We start from the raw sequence: 19,383 nt of genomic DNA on the forward strand, positions 1-19,383 counted from the left end.
GGGGGGGGGGGGGGGGGGAGATGGTTGTCCCGGGGGGGGGGGAGGGGAGTTGGTTGTCCCGGGGGGGGGAGGGGAGTTGGTTGTCCCGGGGGGGGGAGGGGAGTTGGTTGTCCCGGGGGGGGGGGGGAGGGAGTTGGTTGTCCCGGGGGGGGGGGGGGGGGAGAGGGGAGTTGGTTGTCCCGGGGGGAGGGGAGTTGGTTGTCCCGGGGGGGGGGGAGGGGAGTTGGTTGTCCCGGGGGGGGGGGAGGGGAGTTGGTTGTCCCGGGGGAGGGGAGTGGAGTTGGTTGTCCCGGGGGAGGGGAGTTGGTTGTCCCGGGGGGGGGGAGGGGAGTTGGTTGTCCCGGGCGGGGGAGGGGAGTTGGTTGTCCGGGGGGGGGGAGGGGAGTTGGTTGTCCCGGGGGGGGAGGGGAGTTGGTTGTCCCGGGGGGGGAGGGGAGTTGGTTGTCCCGGGGGGGGGGAGGGGAGTTGGTTGTCCCGGGGGGGGGGAGGGGAGTTGGTTGTCCCGGGGGAGGGGAGTTGGTTGTCCCGGGGGGGGGAGGGGGGGGTAGTTGGTTGTCCCGGGGGGGGGAGGGGAGTTGGTTGTCCCGGGGGGGGGGAGGGGAGTTGGTTGTCCCGGGGGGGGGAGGGGAGTTGGTTGTCCCGGGGGGGGGGAGGGGAGTTGGTTGTCCCGGGGGGGGGGAGTTGGTTGTCCCGGCCGGGGGGGGGGGGAGTTGGTTGTCCCGGGGGGGGGGAGTTGGTTGTCCCGGGGGGGGGGAGTTGGTTGTCCCGGGGGTGGGGGGGGGAGTTGGTTGTCCCGGGGGGGGGGGAGGGGAGTTGGTTGTCCCGGGGGGGGGAGGGGAGTTGGTTGTCCCGGGGGGGGGGAGGGGAGTTGGTTGTCCCGGGGGGGGGAGGGGAGTTGGTTGTCCCGGGGGGGGGAGGGGAGTTGGTTGTCCCGGGGGGGGGAGGGGAGTTGGTTGTCCCGGGGGGGGGGGGGGGAGTTGGTTGTCCCGGGGGGGGGGGGGGGGGAGTTGGTTGTCCCGGGGGGGGTTGGTTGTCCCGGGGGGGAGGGGGGGTTGGTTGGTTGTCCCGGGGGGGAGGGGGGGTTGGTTGGTTGTCCCGGGGGGGAGGGGGGGTTGGTTGGTTGGTTGTCCCCGGGGGGAGGGGGGGGTTGGTTGGTTGTCCCGGGGGGGAGGGGGGGTTGGTTGGTTGGTTGTCCCGGGGGGGAGGGTGGGTTGGTTGGTTGTCCCGGGGGGGAGGGGGGGGGGGTGTTGGTTGTCCCGGGGGGGAGGGGGGGTTGGTTGGTTGTCCCGGGGGGGAGGGGGGGTTGGTTGGTTGGTTGTCCCGGGGGGGAGGGGGGGTTGGTTGGTTGGTTGTCCCGGGGGGGAGGGGGGGTTGGTTGGTTGGTTGTCCCGGGGGGGAGGGGGGGTGTTGGTTGTCCCGGGGGGGAGGGGGGGTGTTGGTTGTCCCGGGGGGGAGGGGGGGTTGGTTGGTTGGTTGTCCCGGGGGGGGGTTGGTTGTCCCGGGGGGGTTGGTTGTCCCGGGGGGGGGTTGGTTGTCCCGGGGGGGGAGGGGGTGTTGGTTGGTTGTCCCGGGGGGGAGGGGGGGTTGGTTGTCCCGGGGGGGAGGGGGGTGGGGGGGTTGGTTGTCCCGGGGGAGGGGGCGGTGTTGGTTGTCCCGGGGGGAGGGGCTGGCTGTCCCGGGGGGGTGGGGAGAGGGGTTGGTTGTCCCAGGGACGGGCTGACCTGTCCAGTGTTTGAGGCTCTGACTGTTTCTCCAACACCTTGTGTTTCAGGCCTTGACGATTCGCACTGACCTGGGAGACATTAAGGTCGAGCTGTTCTGTGAGCGGACTCCCCGATCCTGCGAGGTGGGTGCTTGTGCTCGGCTCAGGGTGGCCCTGCCTGTCAGTGTCCAGCTCTGGCTCGGATTAGCGGTTCTGCTCAGCTTCTGCTGCCGCGCTTACTCCAGTGCTTCCTTTGCCTCTCCCCTATTTGGGCGGCGCAGTGCCTCGTGTTGATGGGGTAGGAGGCAGAGAGCAGCGGTGAACGGGTGCTCTTCTGACTGGAGGGAAGTATACAGTGGGGTCCCCCAGGGGTTGGGATTAGGACCATTGCTTTTCTTGCTATATATAAATGACCTGGACTTGAGCACAGGGAGTACAATTTTGAAGTTTGTGGATGATACAAAACTTGGCAGTGTAGTAAATAGTGAGCAGGATAGTAGCAGACTTCAGGAGGACATAGACAGACTGGTGAAATGGGCAGATTGTGGGCAATGCAATTGAATGTGGATAAGTGTGAATGATGCACTTTGGGAGGAACAACATGGAGAGGCAGTCTAATCTAGATGGTGATATTTTGGAAGGGGTGCATATTCACAAATCTTTGAAGGTGGCATAGACATAGAAACATAGAAGATAGGAGCAGGAGTAGGCCGTTCGACCCCTCGAGCCTGCTCCACCATTCAATGAGATCATGGCTGATCATCCAAACTCAGTACCCTGTCCCTGCCTTCTCCCTTGATCCCATTAGCCTTAAGAAATATATCTAACTCCTTCTTGAATATATTTAATGAATTGGCCTCAACTGCCTTCTATGGTAGAGAATTCCACAGGTTCGCCACTCTCTGGGTGAAGAAATTCCTCCTCATCTCTGTCCTAAATGGCTTACCCCTTATCCTTAGATTATGACCCCTGGTTCTGGACTAAAACTGCACACAATACTTAAGGTGCGGTCTCACCAAGACCCTGTACAACTGCAGCAAGACATCCTTGTTTTTGTACTCGAACCCTCGCGCTACGAAGGCCAACATACCATTTGCCGCCTTAACCGCCTGCTGCACCTGCATGCTTACCTTCAGCGACTGGTGCACAAGGACACCCAGGCCTCGTTGCACTTCCCCTTCTCCCAATCTATTGCCATTTAGATAATAATCTGCCTTCCTGTTCTTGCCACCAAAGTGGATAACCTCACATTTATCCACGTTATATTGTATCTGCCATGCATCTGCCCAATCACCCAACCTGTCCAAATCATACTGGAGTTTCTCGGCATCCTCCTCACAGCACACACGCCCACCCAGCTTTGTGTCATCTGCAAACTTGGAGATATTGGCCCAGAACTTGGTGTCGGGGGCTTGCCGCGCGTGCAAGCCCCCGATGTGCACTCACCCTGCGCGCCGACATCTGAAACCTGGCCCGCAGTGGATTTCCTGTCAGTGGCCCGGTTCTGATGTCGGCGCGCTGTGCTAACCTGACCCAGCGGCGTAGTTAGTGCGATGTGCAAGAGAGAGACAGGTGAGCACTGTTCAGCCAATCAGAGGAGGGGAAACTTCATTCATAAGTTTGAGAGTAAGAACTGTCAAACTCATGAGAAGTACTGCACCCCAAAATACTACTTAAACTTTAAATAAAATTTTAAAAAAATCCCAATCATTAAATTAAGTATAAATAAGTTTAAAAAAAAATAATTTAAACAATTTTTTTTTTTGAAAAAATAAATTTTTAATAAAAAGGGTCTAAAACTAAACTTACCTTATTGTAGATTCTTTAAAATAATAAACCTGTGGGGAAAAAAAATTCTAAATTGCACTAAAACACCACTTACCAGTAAAAATAAATACTTACGTGTGCTTTTTACAAGCGTAAAGACCGGAGGCCTTTACACATGCGCAAATCCCCCAAAACAGAGGAAATCCAAGACGCACGCGCTGCCCCCTACAGCGCACGCGCTAGCCTCTTCACCTCTTGGGTTAGAGGAGAGGAAATGCCGGTTTTCAGCGCATGCGCTGTGCATGCTGAAAACCGGCATTTCCTCCGGCCAGACGCGTGAGTACCCCTTCCGTACTCACACGTTTGGGGAGGAATTACTGCCCCATTACATCTAGTTCCCTCATCTAGATCATTAATGTATATTGTGAATAGCTGGGTTCCTAGGACTGATCCCTGAGGTACCCCACTAGTCACTGCCTGCCACTCGGAAAAAGACCCGTTTATTCCAACTCTTTGCTTTCTGTCTGCCAACCAGTTCTCTATCCAAGTCAGTACCTTGCCCCCAATCCCATGTGCCTTAACTTTACACGCTAATCTCTTATGCGGGACCTTATCGAAAGCCTTCTGAAAGTCCAAATACACCACATCCACTGGTTCTCCCTTATGTATTCTACCAGTTACATCCTCAAAAAATTCCAGTAGATTAGTCAAGCACGATTTACCTTTTGTAAATCCATGTTGACTTTGTCCGATCCTGTCACTGTTTTCCAAATGCTCTGCTATTACATCTTTTATAATGGACTCTAGCATTTTCCCCACTACCGATGTCAGGCTTACCGGTCTATAATTCCCCGTTTTCTCTCTACCACCTTTTTTGAATAGTGGGGTAACATTAGCTACCCTCCAATCCATGGGAACTGTTCCAGAGTCTATAGAATTTTGGAAGATGACCAGCAATGCATCTACTATTTCTAGGGCCACTTCCTTAAGTACCCTAGGATGTAGATTATCAGGCCCTGGGGATTTATCGGCCCTCAATCCCGTAAATTTCCCTAACACCATTTCCCTACAAATACTGATTTCATTCAGTTCTTCCCTCTCATCAGACCCTATGTTCCCCGACTTCTCCGGGAGGTTATTTGTGTCCTCCTTTGTGAAGACAGAACCAAAATATGTATTTAATTGGTCTGCCATTTCTTTGTTCCCCATTATAAAATCCCCTGATTCTGACTGCAAGGGACCTACACTTGCTTTAACCAATCTTTTTCTCTTCCCATATCTATAGAAGCTTTTACATTCAGTTTTTATGTTCCCTGCAAGCTTACTCTCATACTCTATTTTCCCCCTCTTAATTAATCCCTTTGTCCTCCTTTGTTGAATCCTCAACTGCTCCCAATCCTCAAGTTTGCTGCTTTTTCTGGCCAATTTATATGTCCTCTCCTTGGAACTTATGCTATCCCTAATTTCCCTTGTTAGCCACGGTTGATTCACCTTTTTTGTTTTATTTTTATGCCAAACGGAGATGAACAAATTCTGTAGTTCATCCATGCGATCTTTAAATGTTTGCCATTGCCTATCCACCGTTAACCCTTTGAGTAACATTCCCCAATCAATCCTACCCAACTCGCGCCTCATACCAAAGTAGTTTCCTTAATTTAAATTCAGGACCCTAGTCTCTGAGTCAAATACTTCTCTCTCTATCTTAATGAAGAATTCGATCATTATGATCGCTCCGCCCCAAGGGGCCTCACACAACAAGATTGCTAATTAATCCTTTCTCATTACATAACACCCAGTCTAAGATGGCCTGATCTCCAGTTGGTTCCTCGACATATTGGTCCAGGAAACCATCCCGTATACACTCCAGGAATTCCTCTTCCACAGTATTGTTACTAATTTGGTTAGCCCAATCTATATGTAGATTAAAGTCACCCATGATAACTGCAGTGCCCTTATTGCACGCGTCTCTAATTTCCCATTTAATGCCATCCCCAACCTCGGCATTACTGTTTGGGGGTCTGTATACAACTTCCACTAACGTTTTCTGCCCCTTGGTATTTCTCAGCTCTACCCATACAGATTCCACATCATCAGAGCTAATATCCTTCCTTACAATTGTGTTAATCTCCTCTTTAACCAGCAATGCTACCCCACCTCCTTTTCCTTTTTGCCTGTCTTTCCTGAATATTGAATACCCCTGGATGTTGAATTCACAGCCTTGGTCACCCTGGAGCCATATTTCCGTAATCCCAATCATATCATATCCATCTACATCTATTTGCGCAGCTAATTCATCCACCTTATTACAAATGCTCCTCGCATTAAGACACAAAGCCTTCAGGCTTGTTTTTTTTAACGCTCTTCGACCTATTAGAATTATTATTTACTGTGGCCATGTTTGATTTAAACCGTTGATTTCTCTGCCTTCCACTTTTGCTTTTCTCCTTCCTGTCTTTTGCTTCTCTGGCATGACAAGTTGATAAGGCAGTTAAGAAAGTGCATTTGGCTTTGTAAATAGGGGCATTGAATACAAAAATAAGGCAGTTATGCTAAACCTTCACAAATCACTGGTTAGGCCTCAGCTGGAGTATTGTGTACAATTCTGGGCACCGCACTTTAAGAAGGATGTCAAAACCTTGGAGAGGGTGCAGACGAGGTTTACCAGGATGTTACCAGGGATGCAGGTATGATTGGAGAAGCTGGGATTGTTCTCCTTAGAGCAGAGAAGGCGATGGGGAGACCTAATAGAGGTATTCAAAATTATATGGGATTTTGATAGAGCAAGTCGGGAGAAACAGTTTCCTCTGGCGGGGGGTCAGTAACCAGACGGGGGGTTGTGAAGATCTGGAACGCACTTCCTGAAAGGGGGGTGGAAGCAGATTCCATCGGAAATTTCACAAGGCAATTGGACTTTAAGAGGACTGATTTGCAGGGTAATGGGGAAACATGCTGGGATGTGGGACTTATTTGCATAGCTCTTTCAAACAGCCGGCACACACACGACGGGCTGAGTGGCCCCTTCTGGGGCTGCAAGATTCTTCAATTCCATGAACCTTAAAATTAGAGCTAGGTCATTCAGGAGTAAAATCCGGAGAGACTTTTTCACACAAATGATAGTGGAAATCTGGAACTCATAGAAACATAGAAGATAGGAGCAGGAGTAGGCCATTCGGCCCTTCGAGCCTGCTCGGCCATTCAATGAGATCATGGCTGATCATCCAAATTCAGTACCCTGTCCCTGCCTTCTCCCCATATCCCTTGATCCCTTTAGCCTTAAGAAATATATCCAACTCCTTCTTGAATATATTTAATGAACTGGCCTCCACCGCCCTCTGTGGCAGAGAATTCCACAGGTTCACCACTCTCTGGGTGAAGAAATTCCTCCTCCATTTCAGTCCTAAATGGCTTACCCCTTATCCTTAGACTATGACCCCTGGTTCTGGACTCCCCGGCCATCAGAAACATCCTTCCTGTATCTAGCCTGTCCAGACCTGACAGAATTTTATAGGTTTCGATGAGATCCCCTCTCAATCTTCTAAACTCCAGTGAGTATAAGCCCAATCGACACAATCTCTCCTCATACATCATTCCTGCCATCCCAGGTATCAGCCTGGTGAATCTTCGCTGCACTCCCTCCATGGCAAGAACGTCCTTCCTCAGGTAAGGCGACCAAAACTGCACACAATACTCAAGGTGCGGTCTCACCAAGGCCCTGTACAACTGCAGCAAGACATCCTTGTTCCTGTACTCGAACCCTCTTGCTACGAAGGCCAACATACTATTTGCCTTCTTAACCGCCTGCTGCACCTGCATACTTACCTTCAGCGACTGGTGCACAAGGACACCCAGGTCTCTTTGCACTTCCCCTTCTCCCAATCTATTGCTGTTCAGATAATAATCTGCCTTCCTGTTTTTGCCACCAAAGTGGATAACCTCACATTTATCCACATTATAGTGCATTTGCCATGTTTCTGCCCAATCACCCAACCTGTCCAAATCGTGCTGGAGTTTCACGACATCCTCCTCACAGCTTACCCTCCCCCCCCAGCTTTGTGTCGTCTGCAAATTTGGAGATATTACATCCAATTCCCTCGTCCAGATCATTTATGTATATTGTGAATAGCTGGGGTCCTAGGACCGATCCTTGCGGTACCCCACTAGTCACTGCCTGCCACTCGGAAAACGACCCGTTTATTCCAACTCTTTGCTTTCTGTCCGCCAACCAGTTCTCTATCCAAGTCAATACTCTCTCCCCAAAATGCTGTGGGTACAGGTCTGTCACTGTATAACACTGGGGTACAGTACTGGTGGGTACAGGTCTGTCACTATAACACTGGGGTACAGTACTGGTGGGTGCAGACCTCACTGTATAACACTGGGAGACAGTACTGGAGGGTACAGGTCTGTCACTTTCTAATGCTGGGGTACAGTACTGGTGGGTACTGGTCTGTCACTGTATATAGAAACATAGAAGATAGGAGCAGGAGTAGGCCATTCGGCCCTTCGAGCCTGCTCCGCCATTCAACGAGATCATGGCTGATCATCCAAACCCTAGCACCCGGTCCCTACACCGACAGCCATCCCACCCAAGCCCTATCCCCGTAACCCCACGTATTTAATCCCCCCGAACACTAAGGGTCAATTTTTATCATGGCCAATCAACCTAACCCGCACATCTTTGGATATCACGGGTATAGTACTGGTGGGTACAGGTCTGTCACTATAACACTGGGGTACGGTATTGGTGGATACAGGTCTCATTGTATAACACTGGGGTACAGTACTGGTGGGTACAGGTCTGTCACTGTATAACACTGGGGTACAGTACTGGTGGGGACAGGTCTCATTGTATAACACTGGGGTACAGTACTGGTGGGTACAGGTCTGTCACTGCATAACACTGGGGTACAGTACTGGTGGGGACAGGTCTGTCACTGAATAACACTGGGGTACAGTACTGGTGGGTACAGGTCTGTCACTGCATAACACTGGGGTACAGTACTGGTGGGGCAGGTCTGTCACTGAATAACACTGGGGTACAGTACTGGTGGGTACAGGTCTGTCTCTGTATAACACTGGGGTACAGTACTGGTGGGTACAGGTCTGTCACTGCATAACACTGGGATACAGTACTGGTGGGTACAGGTCTGTCACTAACACTGGGATACAGTACTGGTGGGTACAGGTCTGTCACTATAACACGGGTACAGTACTGGTGGGTACAGGTCTGTCACTGTATAACAATGGGGTACAGTACTGGTGGGTACAGGTCTGTCACTGTATAACACGGGTACAGTGCTGGTGGGTACAGGTCTGACACTAACACTGGGGTACAGTACTGGTGGGGACAGGTCTGTCACTGAGTAACACTGGGGTACAGTACTGGTGGGGACAGGTCTGTCACTGTATAACACTGGGGTACAGTACTGGTGGGTACAGGTCTGTCACTGCATATCATTGGGGTACAGTACTGGTGGGTACAGGTCTGTCACTAACACTGGGATACAGTACTGGTGGGTACAGGTCTGTCACTGAATAGCACTGGGGTACAGTTCTGGTGGTACAGGTCTGTCACTATATACCACTGGGGTACAGTACTGGTGGGTACAGGTCTGTCACTGTATAACACGGGTACAGTACTGGTGGGTACAGGTCTCTCACTGTATAAGACGGGTACAGTGGTGGGTACAGGTCTGTCACTGTATATCACGGGTACAGTACTGGTGGGTACAGGTCTGTCGCTGTATAACGGGTACAGTACTGGTGGGTACAGGTCTGTCACTATATACCACTGGGGTACAGTACTGGTGGGTACAGGTCTGTCACTGTATAACACTGCGGTACAGTACTGGTGGGTACAGGTCTGTCACTATATACCACTGGGGTACAGTACTGGTGGGTACTGGTCTGTCACTATATCACGGGTACAGTACTGGTGGGTACAGGTCTGTCGCTGTATAACACTGGGGTAGAGTACTGGTGAGTACAGGTCTGTCACTGAATAACACTGGGGTACAGTACTGGTGGGTACCGGTCTGTCACTGTAACACTGGGGTACAGTACTGGTGGGTACAGGTCTGTCACTATATCACTGGGGTACAGTACTGGTGGGTACCGGTCTGTCACTGTAACACTGGGGTACAGTACTGGTGGGTACCGGTCTGTCACTGTAACACTGGGGTACAGTACTGGTGGGTACAGGTCTGTCACTATAACACTGGGGTACAGTGGTGGGTACAGGTCTGTCACTGTATAACACGGGTACAGTACTGGTGGGTGCAGGTCTGTCACTAACACTGGGGTCCAGTACTGGTGGGGACAGGTCTGTCACTAACACTGGGGTACAGTACTGGTGGGTAGAAGTCTGTCACTGCATAACACCTGGGTACAGTACTGGTGGGGACAGGTCTGTCACTGAATAACACTGGGGTACAGTACTGGTGGGTACAGGTCTGTCACTGCATAACACTGGGGTACAGTACTGGTGAGTACAGGTCTGTCACTGTATAACACTGGGGTACAGTACTGGTGGGGACAGGTCTGTCACTGTATAACACTGGGGTACAGTACTGGTGGTCACAGGTCTGTCACTGTATAACACTGGGGTACAGTACTGGTGGGTACAGGTCTGTCACTGAATAACACTGGGGTACAGTACTGGTGGGTACAAGTCTGTCACTGCATAACACTGGGGTACAGTACTGGTGGGGACAGGTCTGTCACTGCATAACACTGGGATACAGTACTGGTGGGTACAGGTCTGTCACTAACACTGGGGTACAGTACTGGTGGGGACAGGTCTGTCACTGTATAACACTGGGGTACAGTACTGGTGGGTACAGGTCTGTCACTGTATAACATTGGGGCACAGTACTGGTGGGTACAGGTCTGTCACTAACACTGCGATACAGTACTGGTGGGTACAGGTCTGTCACTGTATAACACGGGTACAGTTCTGGTGGTACAGGTCTGTCACTGTCTAACACTGGGGTACAGTACTGGTGGGTACAGGTCTGTCACTGTATAACACGGGTACAGTACTGGTGGGTACAGGTCTCTCACTGTATAAGACGGGTACAGTACTGGTGGGTACAGGTCTGTCGCTGTATAACGGGTACAGTACTGGTGGGTACAGGTCTGTCACTGTATAACACTGTGGTACGGTACTGGTGGGTACAGGTCTGTCACTGTATAACACTGGGGTACGGTATTGGTGGATACAGGTCTGTCACTGTATAACGGGTACAGTACTGGTGGGTACAGGCCTGTCACTGTATGACACTGGGGTACAGTACTGGTGGGTACAGGTCTGTCACTGTATAACACTGCGGTACAGTACTGGTGGGTACAGGTCTGTCACTATATACCACTGGGGTACAGTACTGGTGGGTACTGGTCTGTCACTATATCACGGGTACAGTACTGGTGGGTACAGGTCTGTCGCTGTATAACACTGGGGTAGAGTACTGGTGAGTACAGGTCTGTCACTGAATAACACTGGGGTACAGTACTGGTGGGTACAGGTCTGTCACTATATCACTGGGGTACAGTACTGGTGGGTACAGGTCTGTCACTGCATAACACTGGGGTACAGTACTGGTGGGTACAGGTCTGTCACTATATCACTGGGGTACAGTACTGGTGGGTACAGGTCTGTCACTGTAACACTGGGGTACAGTCCTGGTGGGTACAGGTCTGTCACTGTATAAAGCTGTGGTCCAGTACTCATTCCTACAGGTCTGTCGCTGTATAACACTGGGGTACAGTACTGGTGGTGACAGGTCTGTCCCTGTATAACACTGGGTTGCAGTACTGGTGGGTACAGGTCTGTCGCTGTATAACACTGGGGTACAGTACTGGTCCGTACAGGTCTGTCACTGTATAACACTGGGGTACAGTACTGGTGAGTTCAGGTCTGTCGCTATAACGGGTTCAGTACTGGTGGGTACAGGTCTGTCATTGTATAACACTGGGGTAGAGTACTGGTGGGGACAGGTCTGTCGCTGTATAACACTGGGGTAAAGTACTGGTGGGTACGGGTCTGTCATTATAACACGGGTACAGTACTAGTGGGTACAGGTCTGTCACTGTATAACACTGGGGTACAATAATGGTAGCGACAGGTCTGTCACTGTATAACACTGGGGTACAGTACTCGTTCCTACAGGTCTGTCGCTGTATAACACTGGGGTTCAGTGCTGGTGGGTACAGGCCTGTCATTGTATAACACTGGGTACAGGTGTGTCACTGTATAACACTGGGGTAGAGTACTGGTGGGTACAGGTCTGTCGCTGTATAACACTGGGGTAGAGTACTGGTGGGTACAGGTCTGTCACTGTACAACACTGGGGTACAGTACTGGTGGGTACAGATCTTTCACTGTATTACACTGGGGTACAGTACTGGTGGGCACAGGTCTGTCACTATAACACGGGCACAGTACTGGTGGGTACGGGTCTGTCACTATAACACTGGGGTAGAGTACTGGTGGGTACAGGTCTGTCACTGTATAACACTGGGGTACGGTATTGGTGGATACAGGTCTGTCACTGTATAACGGGTACAGTACTGGTGGGTACAGGCCTGTCACTATGACACTGGGGTACAGTACTGGTGGGTACAGGTCTGTCACTGTATAACACTGCGGTACAGTACTGGTGGGTACCGGTCTGTCACTGTAACACTGGGGTACAGTACTGGTGGGTACAGGTCTGTCACTGTATAACACGGGTACAGTACTGGTGGGTACAGGTCTGTCACTATATACCACTGGGGTACAGTACTGGTGGGTACTGGTCTGTCACTATATCACGGGTACAGTACTGGTGGGTACAGGTCTGTCGCTGTATAACACTGGGGTAGAGTACTGGTGAGTACAGGTCTGTCACTGAATAACACTGGGGTACAGTACTGGTGGGTACCGGTCTGTCACTGTAACACTGGGGTACAGTACTGGTGGATACAGGTCTGTCACTATATCACTGGGGTACAGTACTGGTGGGTACAGGTCTGTCACTGCATAACACTGGGGTACAGTACTGGTGGGTACAGGTCTGTCACTATATCACTGGGGTACAGTACTGGTGGGTACAGGTCTGTCACTGTAACACTGGGGTACAGTCCTGGTGGGTACAGGTCTGTCACTGTATAAAGCTGTGGTCCAGTACTCATTCCTACAGGTCTGTCGCTGTATAACACTGGGGTACAGTACTGGTGGTGACAGGTCTGTCCCTGTATAACACTGGGTTGCAGTACTGGTGGGTACAGGTCTGTCGCTGTATAACACTGGGGTACAGTACTGGTCCGTACAGGTCTGTCACTGTATAACACTGGGGTACAGTACTGGTGAGTTCAGGTCTGTCGCTATAACGGGTTCAGTACTGGTGGGTACAGGTCTGTCACTGTATAACACTGGGGTAGAGTACTGGTGGGGACAGGTCTGTCGCTGTATAACACTGGGGTACAGTACTGGTGGGTACAGGTCTGTCACTGTATAACACTGGGGTACAGTACTGGTGGGTACGGGTCTGTCACTGTGTCACACTGGGGTAAAGTACTGGTGGGTACGGGTCTGTCATTATAACACGGGTACAGTACTAGTGGGTACAGGTCTGTCACTGTATAACACTGGGGTACAATAATGGTAGCGACAGGTCTGTCACTGTATAACACTGGGGTACAGTACTCGTTCCTACAGGTCTGTCGCTGTATAACACTGGGGTTCAGTGCTGGTGGGTACAGGCCTGTCATTGTATAACACTGGGTACAAGTCTGTCACTGTATAACACTGGGGTACAGTACTGGTGGGTACAGGTCTTTCACTGTATTACACTGGGGTACAGTACTGGTGGGTACAGGTCTGTCACTGTATAACACTGGGTACAGTACTATTGGGTACAGGTGTGTCACTGTATAACACTGGGGTAGAGTACTGGTGGGTACAGGTCTGTCGCTGTATGACACTGGGGTAGAGTACTGGTGGGTACAGGTCTGTCACTGTACAACACTGGGGTACAGTACTGGTGGGTACAGATCTTTCACTGTATTACACTGGGGTACAGTACTGGTGGGTACAGGTCTGTCACTGTATAACACGGGTACAGTACTGGTGGGGACAGGTCTGTCACTGTATAACACTGGGGTACAGTACTGGTGGGTACAGGTCTGTCACTGTATAACACGGGTACAGTACTGGTGGGGACAGGTCTGTCACTGTATAACACTGGGGTACAGTACTGGTGGGGACAGGTCTGTCACTGTATAACACTGGGGTACAGTACTGGTGGGGACAGGTCTGTCACTGTATAACACGGGTACAGTACTGGTGGGTACAGGTCTGTCACTGTATAACACGGGTACAGTACTGGGGGGTACTGGTCTGTCACTGTATAACACTGGGGTACAGTACTGGTGGGGACAGGTCTGTCACTGTATAACACGGGTACAGTACTGGTGGGGACAGGTCTGTCACTGTATAACACTGGGGTACAGTACTGGTGGGGACAGGTCTGTCACTGTATAACACGGGTACAGTACTGGTGGGTACAGGTCTGTCACTGTATAACACTGGGTACAGTACTGGTGGGGACAGGTCTGTCACTGTATAACACTGGGGTACAGTACTGGTGGGGACAGGTCTGTCACTGTATAACACGGGTACAGTACTGGTGGGGACAGGTCTGTCACTGTATAACACGGGTACAGTACTGGTGGGTACAGGTCTGTCACTGTATAACACGGGTACAGTACTGGGGGGTACAGGTCTGTCACTATATAACACTGGGGTACAGTACTGGTGGGTACAGGTCTGTCACTGTATAACACTGGGGTACAGTACTGGTGAGTTCAGGTCTGTCACTGTATAACACTGGGGTACAGTACTGGTGGGGACAGGTCTGTCACTGTATTACACTGGGGTACAGTACTGGTGGGGACAGGCCTGTCACTGTATAACACTGGGGTACAATACTGGTGGGTACAGGTCTGTCACTGTATAACACTGGGGTACAGTACTGGTGGGCACAGGTCTGTCACTGTATAACACTGGGGTACAGTACTGGTGGGGACAGGTCTGTCACTGTATAACACTGGGGTACAGTACTGGTGGGGACAGGCCTGTCACTGTATAACACTGGGGTACAGTACTGGTGGGGACAGGCCTGTCACTGTATAACACTGGGGTACAGTACTGGTGGGGACAGGTCTGTCACTGTATAACACTGGGGTACAGTACTGGTGGGGACAGGTCTGTCACTGTATAACACTGGGGTACAGTACTGGTGGGCACAGGTCTGTCACTGTATAACACTGGGGTACAGTACTGGTGGGGACAGGTCTGTCACTGTATAACACTGGGGTACAGTACTGGTGGGGACAGGTCTGTCACTGTATAACACTGGGGTACAGTACTGGTGGGGACAGGTCTGTCACTGTATAACACTGGGGTACAGTACTGGTGGGGACAGGTCTGTCACTGTATAACACTGGGGTACAGTACTGGGGGGCACAGGTCTGTCACTGTATAACACTGGGGTACAGTACTGGTGGGGACAGGTCTGTCACTGTATAACACTGGGGTACAGTACTGGTGGGGACAGGTCTGTCACTGTATAACACTGGGGTACAGTACTGGGGGGCACAGGTCTGTCACTGTATAACACTGGGGTACAGTACTGGTGGGGACAGGGCTGTGTATAACACTGGGGTACAGTACTGGTGGGGACAGGCCTGTCACTGTATAACACTGGGGTACAGTACTGGTGGGGACAGGCCTGTCACTGTATAACACTGGGGTACAGTACTGGTGGGGACAGGTCTGTCACTGTATAACACTGGGGTACAGTACTGGGGGGCACAGGTCTGTCACTGTATAACACTGGGGTACAGTACTGGTGGGGACAGGGCTGTGTATAACACTGGGGTACAGTACTGGTGGGGACAGGCCTGTCACTGTATAACACTGGGGTACAGTACTGGTGGGGACAGGCCTGTCACTGTATAACACTGGGGTACAGTACTGTAGTTTCCGGCTGTGCCCTTCCTCCCGCTAATGCTGATTGTTCTCCTGTTTTCTCTCCTGACTATGTAGAATTTCCTGGCGCTGTGTGCTAGTGATTACTACAACGGCTGCCTGTTCCACCGCAATGTCAAAGGCTTCATTGTACAGACCGGAGACCCTACAGGTAACTTCCGCACTCCCTTCGCCCACCATTGGCGGTCGTGCCTTCAGCTGCCGAGGCCCTAAGCTCTGGAATTCCCTCCCTAAACCTCTTTGCCTCACCACCTCTCTTTCCTCCTTTAAGATGCTCCTTAAATCCTCCCTCTTTGAGCAAGCTTGCGATCACCTCTCCTGATAACTCCTTGCGTGTCTCGAGGTCACATTGTGTTTGATAACGCCCCTGTGAAGCACCTTGGAACCTTTTACTACATTAAAGGTGTTATATAAAGCAAGTCGTTCCTTTCCATACTGATGCAGACCTGCCCAACACAATCTGTGGTGTTCATCCCCTCCTTTCGCTGGGATATGGGTCCCAGAGGTGCAGGGCACCGTCTCTGCCCTCCCCAAGTGGTCATTCTTCAAATAGAAACCACGGCAAGCTTCACAGCTGAGTCTAACCCCGTCCCTTCTGGTAGGGTTTGCCAAACGGTGATTTAGGGCGGGATTCGGGCTGATTCACTTTGTGAATCCAGGGACGATGTGGAGCTCCAACTGAAACCAGCTAACTCAGCACAGACTGAGTCGACCCTTGTGGTCTCCAGAGCTCAGTCACTCACTATCTTATCATTGTACACTTCCCCTCGTAATACTCAACAGTCCTTCCTAAACCGTGAAAGAAAGCACAAACTTCCATTTCTACAGTGCGTTTCACAACCTCCGCACGTCCCAAAGCACATCACAGCCAATGGAGTACTTTTGGACTGTGGTCACTGTTGTAATGTAGGAAACGTGGCAGCCAATTTGAGCACAGCAAGCTCCCACAAACAGCAGTGCGATAATGACCAGATCATCTCTTGGGTGTTGTTTGAGGGATAAGTATTGGCCCAGGACACCCCGTTCGTCGAAGAGTGCAGTGGGATCTTTTATGTCCACCTGGGAGGTCAGACGGGGCCTCAGTTTAACGTCTAATCTGAAAGGCGGCACCTCCGACAGTGGAGCACTCCCCCAGTACTGCCCCTCCGACAGTGCAGCACTCCCTCAGTCCTGCCCTCCCTCAGTCCTGCCCTCCGACAGTGCAGCGCTCCCTCAGTACTGCCCCTCCGACAGTGCGGCGCTCCCTCAGTACTGCCCCTCCGACAGTGCGGCGCTCCCTCAGTACTGCCCCTCCGACAGTGCAGCACTCCCTCAGTCCTGCCCTCCGACAGTGCAGTGCTCCCTCAGTACTGCCCCTCCGACAGTGCGGCGCTCCCTCAGTACTGCCCCTCCGACAGTGCGGCGCTCCCTCAGTACTGCCCCTCCGACAGTGCGCCGCTCCCTCAGTACTGCCCCTCCGACAGTGCGCCGCTCCCTCAGTACTGCCCCTCCGACAGTGCGGCGCTCCCTCAGCACTGCCCCTCCGACAGTGCCGCGCTCCCTCAGCACTGCCCCTCCGACAGTGCCGCGCTCCCTCAGCACTGCCCCTCCGACAGTGCCGCGCTCCCTCAGCACTGCCCCTCCGACAGTGCCGCGCTCCCTCAGCACTGCCCCTCCGACAGTGCCGCGCTCCCTCAGCACTGCCCCCCCGACAGTGCCGCGCTCCCTCAGTACTGCCCCCCCGACAGTGCGGCGCTCCCTCAGTACTGCCCCTCCGACAGTGCGGCGCTCCCTCAGCACTGCCCCTCCGACAGTGCGGCGCTCCCTCAGCACTGCCCCTCCGACAGTGCCGCGCTCCCTCAGCACTGCCCCCCCGACAGTGCCGCGCTCCCTCAGTACTGCCCCCCCGACAGTGCGGCGCTCCCTCAGTACTGCCCCTCCGACAGTGCGGCGCTCCCTCAGTACTGCCCCTCCGACAGTGCGGCGCTCCCTCAGTACTGACCCTCCGACAGTGCGGCGCTCCCTCAGTACTGCCCCTCCGACAGTGCGGCGCTCCCTCAGTACTGCCCCTCCGACAGTGCGGCGCTCCCTCAGTACTGCCCCTCCGACAGTGCAGCACTCCCTCAGTACTGCACTGGGAGTGTCAGCCCGGGTTATGGGTTCAAGTCTCTGAAGTGGGGCTTGAACCCACGACCTTCTGACTCCGAGACGAGGGTGCTACCTGCTGAGCCACAGTCGCTGCTTAACCCTGAACACCAGCAGTATTCCCCGTCCCACAGTGGATTCAGAGTCACTGATCCCCATTTAAACAGGGGCACTTCCCTTCCAATCCCTTTGGCCCCTTTCGCTGTACCCCTCCTCGCCTGAAGGGGGGGCTCTTGGCTACACTCTGGCCTGCAGCCACTCTTCGTGTGTGAGTGAAGCAAAGAACTGGGGCGATTGATCCCAAGGGGGAAACTCTTTGTCTCCAAGTGCAGGAGAAACCCCTGTGGAGTCATGTCCAATCCTGAGCCCTAGCGGGTGATTGTGACACCTCAGAACTCTATCCTGTTTACTGTTGTGGAACTGTTTTGGGTCCTTTGTGTTTAATGCTATTCAGATCCACATATTTCTGTATACGTTCTTGGGCATGTGTCGCCCTGAGCAAGTGGTAGTACAGCTGAGTGTCTCGCTGGGCCACTCAGAGGGCAGTTGAGAGTCAGCCACGTTGCTGTGGGTCTGCAGTCACATATAGACCCAGACCGGGTAAGGACGGCAGATTTCCTTCCCTAAAGGACACTAGTGAACCAGATTTATTAAACTGAATTCAAATTCTCAAACTGTTCGGGTGGGATTTGAACTCATTCTCTGGATCACTAGTCCAGTAACATCACCCCTGTTTCACCATGTCCGGAATGTAGCCCTTCGGAGCGATGGCAGCCATTACTGGGAAGCAAGCCTTTGGAGAGGGGCTTTGTTCTGAAGTTATTCAGCTGGCATAATGTAGCCTGGGATCAGGTGTGACTGGACTGGAGTCTGCCATCTGTTCCGAGTTAGTTAGTTCGGTTCTCCTGTGCCGGCTGATGCACGAGGCAACCCATTTCCCCCCTTGCTGATCTCATGCCGATCTCACACCCAGCAGATTGCGGTTCTCCACAGTTGATACTGTTACCTGGACAGGTGGTTCATCTGCCTCACCGCCCTCCCCCACCCCCAGCAAGGTGGATAAAGGGGAACCAGTGGATATGGTATATTTGGGTTTCCAAAAGGCATTCGATAATGTGCCACATAAAAGGTTGCTACACAAGATTAGGGCTCATGGGGTTGGGGGTAATATGGTAGCATGGATAGAGGATCGGTTAACGGACAGAAAACAGAGAGTGGAGATTGGGGATAAACGGGTCATTTTCCGATTGACAGGCTGTAACTAGTGGGATGCCGCAAGGATCAGTGCTTGGGCCTCAGCGATTTATAATCTATATTAATAACTTAAATGAAGGGACTGGGTGCAATGTATCCAAGTTTGCTGACGATACAAAGGTGATCTCATTGAAACATATAAGATTCTGAGGGGAATTGACAGGGTCGATGGAGTGTCTAGAACTAGGGGCATAGTCCCAGGATAAGGGGTCGGCCATTTAAGACTGAGATGAGGAGGTATTTCTTCACCCAGAGGGTTGTGAATCTTTGGAATTCTCTGCCCCAGAGGGCTGTGCATGCTGAGTCTCTGAGTAGATTCAAGGCTGCGATCGATAGATTTTTGGACTCTCGGGGACCGGGCAGGAAGGTGGATTTGAGGTCGAAGATGAGCCCTGATCTTATTGAATGGCGGAGCAGGCTCGAGGGGCCGAATGACCGACTCCTGCTTCTACTCCTTGTGTTCACCCCACCAGGAGGGCGGTGCGCTGCCTTTAGTCTGGCTCCC

The 19,383-nt window shown here is 52.4% G+C and overlaps 1 protein-coding gene and 1 long non-coding RNA gene across 2 annotated transcripts in view; one reads left to right on the forward strand and one right to left on the reverse strand.

Annotated features, from left to right (window-relative positions):
* The window catches only part of ppil3 (peptidylprolyl isomerase (cyclophilin)-like 3), a 145,441-nt gene that overhangs the window by 120,199 nt on the left and 5,859 nt on the right, over window positions 1–19,383 (forward strand). The window contains exons 2-3 of the mRNA XM_085965964.1: window positions 1,772–1,846; window positions 15,558–15,651. Of these exons, the coding sequence (XP_085822090.1) occupies window positions 1,772–1,846; window positions 15,558–15,651 (169 nt within the window). The remainder of the gene's footprint in view (window positions 1–1,771; window positions 1,847–15,557; window positions 15,652–19,383) is intronic.
* LOC147101944 (uncharacterized) overlaps window positions 1–19,383 on the reverse strand; it is a 395,113-nt gene that overhangs the window by 118,722 nt on the left and 257,008 nt on the right. The window lies entirely within an intron of this gene.

This window comes from Somniosus microcephalus, chromosome 23 (assembly GCF_052327205.1).
Source record: "Somniosus microcephalus isolate GS21.2 chromosome 23, FLI_Smic_1.0, whole genome shotgun sequence".
NCBI classification, from domain to species: Eukaryota; Metazoa; Chordata; class Chondrichthyes; order Squaliformes; family Somniosidae; genus Somniosus; species Somniosus microcephalus.